Genomic DNA, 7,950 nt, shown 5'->3' with positions numbered 1-7,950 from the left:
CTCCGGCCCGGCCTCGCGCCGTGACGCCACGGGCCCCGCCCAGCCCGGGCCCCGCCCCCCGCCGCGTCGTCACCGCCGCCCTCGCTTCCCCTCCGGGCGCGGCCCGGCCGCGGCACGAGGCTTCCCCCCCCCCCTCCCTTTACGGCCGGCGCGGGGCCCCGGGCGGGTGGGAGGCGCGCATGGGGGCGGGCGCGGCAGCGCTGGGGCGGGCGGCGCTGGCGGCGGCGCTGGTGCTGCTCTACTACGGCTTCTCCATCGGCATCACCTTCTACAACAAGTGGCTCGTCAAGGTGCGGGGCGGGGGCGGGGGTAGGGGGGGCGGCGGCAGCGGCGGCGGTGACGGCAGCTGTCGGTCCCGCAGAGCTTCCCGTTCCCGCTGCTCGCCACCCTGCTCCACCTCCTGCTCATCTTCGCGCTCTCGGCGCTGGCCCGCGCCCTGGCGCGCTGCCGCTCCGGGCGGCCGCGGGCGACGCTCTCCTGGGCCGACTGCCTCCGCCGGGCGGCCCCCGCAGGTACGGCCGGGCGCGGCGGGGCGGGGCGGGGGGCGCCCGGGCCGCTTCGGGAGCCGCGGCGTCCCCTCGGGCCGGGGGTTCGGCAGGCCGCCGCTTCCCGGGGGTAGGCGCGAAGCCGCGAGGAGCCGCAGCCGCCGCTCCGCCGGGGCACTGCTGCTGGCGGCCGGTGCGTTTCCTTAACGGCGCTTCAGGCGTAGATTTTCCTTGAGACCTGCTGCGTTTGTTGTCACAAAAAAAGCTAGTCAGAACACAGGCGGGCCACTCGGAACATATTTTTCTTAAGGAACAACTGGCACGTGCAAACATACAATGAGAGTGTTGCAGACACCTCCGCAAGTTGTTTCACAGAATCATAGAGCAGAGGAGGTTGTCAGGGACCTCTGGAGGTCACCTACTCCAACCCTGAGCAGGTGGCCCTGCTCCAGGATCACGTCCAGATGGATTCTGAACATTTCCGAAGAAGACTCCAGCACCTCTGGGCAACCTATACCGGTGCTCCATCTCTCGCACAGCACAGAAGTGCTTCCTGCTGTTTAGACGGTACTTCCTGTCTACTTTCAGTTTGCACCCATTGCCTCTTGTCCTGGCACTGGGCACCACTGAAAAGAGCCTGGCTCCATCTTCTTTGCACTTTCACTTCAGGTATTTAGAGGCATTGATGAGATCTCCTGTGAGCCTTCTCTTCTCCAGGCTGAACGATCCCAGCTCTCTCAGCTTCTCCTTGCAGGAGAGGTGCTCCATTGATAATCTTGGTGGCCCTACATTGGATTATCTGCAGTATGTCCACGTTGCTCTTGTACTGGGGGCCCATCACTGGATGCAGCACTCCAGCTGTGGCTTCACCAAAGCTGAGCAGAGGGCGAAGAATCGCCTCTCTTGACCTGCTGACAATACTTTGCCTAACGCAGCCAAAAATACCTTTAGCCTCCTTAGCGGCATGGGCACATTGCTGCTCATGTCCAACTTGGTGTCCGCCAGGACCCCCAGGTCTTCTGCTGCTGCTTTCCAGCTGGGTGACCCCCAGCATGCCCTGGTGCCTGGAGTTCCTCCCCAGGTGCAGGACTCTGTGCTTCTCCTTGTTGAACTCCATGAAATTTTTGTCAGCCTGCCTCTACAGTCTGTCAAGGTCCTTCTGGACAGCAGCATGACCATCTGGTGAATGAGCCAATCCTCACAGTTTTCTTCTCTGTAATGTTGATATCAAGCCATGCATTTACGTTAATTTAATCCTTTTCTCTAGTTAGAACTTGGTCTTTGTAATACAAAAGTTTATGTATAACACAAAGCAGCTGTAGTAGTTCTTGAGAAGCAAAGCTCCTACTCAAGAATACAGATATGTTAGCAATTCCTTGGTTGTATATTATTATCTTGGTGTACTTGTAGTTGTAATGTCTCATGCAGATCATCTGGTTCAAGATCTCTGTGAGATTTGCAATACCTTGTATAACGTGTCCTGTGCTTTCTTGACTTTTTTTTTCTACGTTTCTGTAGCAATATTACCTTTCAGCATAGCATGCCACTGGATCAGTAAAACGTTTTTCTGTAGTTGCAAGCTAGTGAGCTGCATGTGGACAACACCAAATTAGGCACGAGTGTTGATCTGATCAAGGGTAGGAAGGCTCTTAAGAGGGGCCTGGATAGGCTGGACTGGTGGGCCGAGGCCAACTGTATGAGGTTCAACAAGGCCAAGTGCCGGCTCCTGCACCTGGGACACAATAACCCTGTGCAATGCTACAGGCTGAGGGAGGCGTGGCTGGAAAGCCACCTGGTGGAAAAGGACTAGGGTATAATTGGTCAATAACCAACTAAATAGAAGCCAGCAGGCTGCTCAGATGGCCAAGAAAGCCAACAGCATACAGACTTGTATCAGAAATGATGTGGCCAGCAGGACTAGGGAAGTGATTGTCCCTCTACACTCAGCTCTGGTGAGGCTGCACCTTGAATTCTGTGTTCAGTTTTGGGCCCCTCACTACAAGGAAGACACTGAGGTGATGGAGCATGTCCAGAGGAGGGCAGTGAAGCTGGTGAGGAGTCTAGAAAACAATTACAACGACTTTGTTTAGCTAGAGAAAAAGAGGCTCAGGGAAGACCTTATTGCACTATACAATTACCTTAAAAGAGGCTATAGTGAGGTAGGGATCAGGCTCTTCTCCCAGGTACCAAGGGATGAGGGGAAGTGGTCTCAAGTTGCACCAGGGAAGGTTTAGGTTGGATATTAGGAGAAATTTCTTTACTGAAAGGGTCGCGCAGCATTGGAATAGGCTGCCCAGGGAAGCTGTTGAATCACCAGCCCTGGTGGTCTTCAAGCAACATGTAGATATAGAACTTAGTAGCATTGTTTAGTGGTGGATTTTAGTACTAGGTGAAATGTTGGACTAGATGATATTAGAGGTCTTTTTCAATCTGAGTGATTCTATGATTCTGTGAGGATTAAGGGTGCACACAGAGGATTGTTGCTAGACTCACCTCTTCAGGTTTCTTGAAGTGACCTTCATACTTAACAGTTATGCTCTGATGCATTCAAAAAAGACTAAATGGTGCAAATCTGTGATGGCTTTCAGTCACAGCAGGGGGAAAGGGGTTTCTGTTTGTTTTTTGTTTTTTTTTTTTTTGTATGGCATTTATTAAATAAGGGTGGTGCTAGGCCAAATTTGGATCACAGGGAACAGGATAGAAACAAACTGAGAATATCTGAGCCATTTTGGTATTGAAGAGTTAACATGAGGAAAATATTTTTGTTTTTCTGGATCTGCTCTCCTTCCTATTTGTGTGGTCAAGTAGCAGGGATTTCTTTAATGTAGTGGAAGACAATTAATTTCAGGATTTTTCTTTGATTCTTCAGCTTTGTCTACTTCATTGGATATTGGATTGAGTAACTGGAGCTTCCTGTATGTTACTGTCTCCCTGTGAGTACAAATCTCATCTTCCCTGGGAGTCCTCTGTTGTGGCTTGGAAAATGCTTTGTCAGGGTCAATTTCTTGAAGAGGCATATGGCTTGATGGGGTTGGCATGCAGGGTATATGATAGCCTAGCTGGTAGCTGTGTATCAGTGGGTGATCTAGTTCTTGAAGGTACTTTATTGGGAAGGACTGTATTAGAGGATACTGATAATGTATTTTGGTCCTTACAGCTACACGATGACCAAATCCTCTGCCATTCTCTTCATCCTGCTTTTTTCACTGCTCTTCAAGCTGGAGGAAATGGTAAGGGTCCAATGCAATGCTTTAGGGAAGCAAAATGTTAGGCCTAGGGAAACAGGTAGTAGATGTACATGATACATGTAAGTAGAGGAGGAATGCAATTGTGTGGATGAATGCAGAAGAGGTGTCTGACTGTTCATCTTCAGGAATCTCTGTAGTGATTTTGTGTTTGCTCTCGCCCAGAGGGTAGCATTGGTGCTGGTGGTTCTGCTCATCGCTGGGGGGCTCTTTATGTTCACCTACAAGTCCACACAGTTCAACACACAAGGGTTCATGCTGGTGCTCTGTGCCTCTTTCCTTGGTGGTGTTCGCTGGACTCTCACACAGATACTTATGCAGAAGGCTGAACTAGGTATGTACGGAGTTAAGAAGTGGGTCATGGTGCTGGTGATGGGGAGGGGAATAAGGAAATGGTAGCGCTTGCTGCAGAAACAAAACTTGTATAAGGGATAGTGTTTGAAACCTGGGATAGGGGTCATCTGTTGGTGGGTAATGAAGATGGTTTGGCCTCTGCAGCAGCCTAGGTATGGGCATTTCAAGTAAGGTTTACATCTACATATGGTAATAAAAACTCAAGGAACTATGTTATTCCATGGCTTGTTGTTACCTGGTCTGTTATTGATTCTCCTCTTTCAGGGCTCCAGAACCCCATTGATATCATGTTTCACCTGCAGCCGCTCATGTTCCTGGTGCTCTTCCCTCTGTTTGCAGTGTTTGAGGGTGCGTGAGTTAATTAGAGAAAGCAAAGGTAGCTTTAGAGAGTGGCTGGGGAGAGTGCTTGGCTGTATGTTGTTAAAGAAAATTCATGTGGATAAGTGAACGCTTGTGAACTTTACAAAGTAGTTAGAGACCTGGAGATACAAGGACCAAGATAGAACTTATGCTGACAGAACATTATAGAGTGCATAAGAATAGTAGCCTGCCACACTTGTGGAAGAAAGGGCTGTGAAGAACTGGCTCCATGTTCTCCATATGCTGGAATATGAGCAGCTCACCCCCATCTTGTTGTGGGGAGTCCTGAGAATTGGGAAGGGTATTCTGCTACTCACTTTCTTGTTCCTAGGCCTGCCTTTGTCCATATCAGAGAAGCTCTTCCATTTCCATGAAGCAGGAATGCTGCTCTCTCTGGTAGGGAAGCTGTTTTTGGGTGGAATTCTTGCCTTTGGTCTAGGCTTTTCTGAGTTCCTCTTGGTTTCCAGAACATCTAGCCTCACCCTTTCCATTGCTGGCATTTTTAAGGTAAGGCATGGTTCCTGTGCTAATACTAGAAGGCAAGTACTGAGTTATCCCTAATGGGCTTCCTGTGGTGGGAACTTCTTTACAGCTTTATAAATAATCTCTTATGATTTTTATTCTCCTTGCACAGGAGCTTAATGCTTTTCCTTGCAGTCTCTGCAGTGAAGGCCCTTGATCACTGCTACTCTGACAGCAGAGTAGCAGAGCCCTTGGTCCTTGCCTCTGACAGTCTGATGGCTATTCTATAAAAATACCATTGAAGTCCAAAGTTTGGTGGGATGTGGGAGAAACTAATGCATATGGGCTTCGTAAACAACAGATGATGTGGGAGGGAGGAGAGTTTAAGAAGGGCACTTTCTTGCATCAGACCTGGATAAAGACAAACCAGTGGTTTGAGGTAACTGTTAATCTGGTTTGGCACATTCTCCCTTTCTTTGAGGAGTCCAGGACGTGTACTTTTGAGCTGATTGGTGACATGTGCCAAGCTGTGCAGTTAGGAGACTTAAAATCCCCAATTCCAATTTAACAGGTCATTCTGTCCCTGGAATCTGTTTTTAGAACTTCTGCACATGGAAGAACATGCTGGTGGAAATTAGCAGCCTGGCATCTTGATTTAGGCTTGAGCTGTAAAACATCTCATGTGTATCTCACTGGGTCCTGCTGTGCCACATGTCATCTTTTTTCTTTCCACAGGAAATCTGCGTTTTATTCCTCGCCACACATTTGCTGGGAGACCACCTCAGTCTCTTGAACTGGCTGGGTTTTGCTGTCTGTCTGTCAGGAATCTCTCTTCATGTCATTCTCAAAGCCCTAAATACCAAAGGTGATTCTGTTTTAAATGACTTTCTGTTTCTCTGTAGGCATTCTTGTAGTTTCACTGAGCTCGAGTTTCCAGCTCGTTGCCAGTGTTTAGTACCCATCAGTCCTGTAGTGAGTTAGCTTATTAGTAAATGGGCTGTCTGCATGCAGGTGAAAAAGCACTGAATCTAAATGAAGAGGCAAGCTCTGACCCTGACCTGGAGCTGCTGCTGCACCATGCTGAACATGGGGAGGAGGAAGAGGAAGTTGAAACCATACAACAACACTGAGTGAACATGAAGCATAAAGAAAGGCTGCTTCTCTGTTCTTAACTGGACCTCTGACACCTGTCTGGGAGGAAGGTCCAAGCCTCAGTGACTTCCCAAAGGAGAGCCAGTGTCTGGTGAGAGTCCTGCTCTTCTACTGCAGTGTGGATCTGTAGATGCTGCACAGCGAACAGGCAATACCCCTTTCCAAGAGAGTGAACTTGGAAGATGAGCCCCAGTTAAGTGGAAGTAGAATGGAGTGGTGAGACTGGGAAATGCTACAGAAGACTTTCTAGGGAATGCTGAGGGATGTACATGGAGAGGGTGGACCGTCAGCTGTAGATTGAGCATGTGCATGTCTGGACTGCAGGCTGAATGGTTCAAGGATGATTTTAGTGGTGTTTAGGCTTTGGCTTCAATGGAGAAGGTAGATATATCTTCTCATGCTTGTTTTATGGTTCTGCCAAGTGGGAGCTCCTTTCTTCACGGAAGCAAATGATTGCACATAAATCCCAAGACTTGTCCCAGCGAGAAAAAGCCTTTGTGCTTCGTGACCTCCATGTGCGCATATAAGGGAAGAAGTAAATGTCTGCTGGTATTTGGGACCAATTGAACATAACCAAATGATGCTGGGTGGAGGAAGAACAGGGATACGTGAGTACTACTGGCCACACAGCCAGGGGGGACTACTCTCTAGCTAGGGAGATCTAGCTTGAGCAGGAAGCTTATCAGGAAGTATGTGGGTATTTTTGTTCATTTGTTTTGGTAGTTTGGTTTTAATTTTAAATAAACTGATTTTCTGATTCCCTTCTGTCTGCACGGTATACACCTGTGCTTCAGCAAGCAGAGGTCGTTTCTCTTTCGAATTCGTTTTAGACCCACACTACCTTGCTACTGCATGCCCAATTAATTTTGAGGCCAGGTACACACATACTTGCCCATGAACAGGTTCCTTGACCTTTAGGATTATGGGGATCTTCCTGCAATCTGTTGTATTTGTGCCAGCTGAGAGAGCAGACTGACTTGTCTGCCTGGATGTGTCCACAAGACCCTGTACACTAAGAACACTTCTAGTATTGTGTCTTGCTGTAAGAGTCACTTCTTTGCCCCATTGGTTTGGATCAGTTAGAGCTCTAGTCTTGTCCAGGAAGGTGGAATAGTGCAGGATTTAAGATGTGTCTACTTCCTTTCTGCTTAGCTAAAAGTGGGGTTTGGTGATAGCTTTTGGTTTGTTTGTTTGTTTTTGCTCAGCAGAATTTTTATTTCTTTGGAGTTTTTGTTCCATGTTAGCTTTTAGAGTTCTGGGGTGGTAATGACATGAGTGCTTCCCAAGAGTTAGCAGTGCAGTCTTTCTCTTGAGAGGAGCTGGGCATTAAAGTGAATTTCTCATACTCTGAGAACCTGAACCACTTCAACTAGAGCTGTCTCTCTGTTGATTTTGCTTCCCAGTTTCCAGATACAAAGTCTTTCTTGATGACTTTAATCAAGAGCATGTTCCACAAAGAACTGGTTTTAAAGAAAGCTTTACCCAATACTGATTTTTGCTCTAGTGGATGAAAAGCTTTACATGAGCCAGCAGTGTGCACTTGCAGCCCAGAAGGCCAACTGCGTCCTAGGCTGCATCAACAGAGGAGAGGCCAGCAGGTCGAGGGAGGTGATTGTCCCTCCCCACTCTGCCCTTGTGAGCCTCCACTTGGACTGCTGTGTCCAGGTCTGGGGCACCCAGCACATGAAGGATGGTTGCTGATCTGTCAGAATGGGTTCAAAGGAGGGCCATAAAGATGACAGAGGGCTGGAGCACCTCTGCTGTGAAGAAGGGCTGAGAGCTGGGGATGTTCAGCCTGGAGAAGAGAAGGCTGGGGGTGACCTTATTGCAACTTTTCAGTACTTAAAGGGGGCTTATAAAAAAGATGGAGAGCAAATTTTTGCTGACAGATA

General features: G+C 48.6%; 1 protein-coding gene across 4 annotated transcripts in view; it reads left to right on the top strand.

Moving 5' to 3' along the window:
* The first annotated feature begins 179 nt into the window (after positions 1-179).
* SLC35C2 (solute carrier family 35 member C2) overlaps positions 180-7,950 on the top strand; it is a 34,886-nt gene continuing 27,115 nt past the window's right edge. For 3 of the 4 annotated variants that reach the window (XR_004253963.1, XR_004253961.1, XR_004253962.1), the window contains exons 1-9: positions 180-290; positions 362-512; positions 3,355-3,418; positions 3,643-3,715; positions 3,896-4,064; positions 4,349-4,432; positions 4,776-4,951; positions 5,642-5,771; positions 5,918-6,149. Coding sequence is in view for 1 of the 4 variants with exons in the window: in XM_032198343.1 (XP_032054234.1) it covers positions 180-290; positions 362-512; positions 3,355-3,418; positions 3,643-3,715; positions 3,896-4,064; positions 4,349-4,432; positions 4,776-4,951; positions 5,642-5,771; positions 5,918-6,036 (1,077 nt within the window). In the remaining 3 variants the exon portion in view is untranslated. Of the gene's footprint in view, positions 291-361; positions 513-3,354; positions 3,419-3,642; positions 3,716-3,895; positions 4,065-4,348; positions 4,433-4,775; positions 4,952-5,641; positions 5,772-5,917; positions 6,809-7,950 lie in introns of those variants that run through there. The other variant, XM_032198343.1, reaches the window with a different exon arrangement.

This window comes from Aythya fuligula, chromosome 16 (assembly GCF_009819795.1).
Source record: "Aythya fuligula isolate bAytFul2 chromosome 16, bAytFul2.pri, whole genome shotgun sequence".
Classification (NCBI taxonomy): domain Eukaryota; kingdom Metazoa; phylum Chordata; class Aves; order Anseriformes; family Anatidae; genus Aythya; species Aythya fuligula.
Note: the sequence above shows the minus strand (reverse complement) of the source record. Positions and strands in the feature narration are given on the sequence as shown.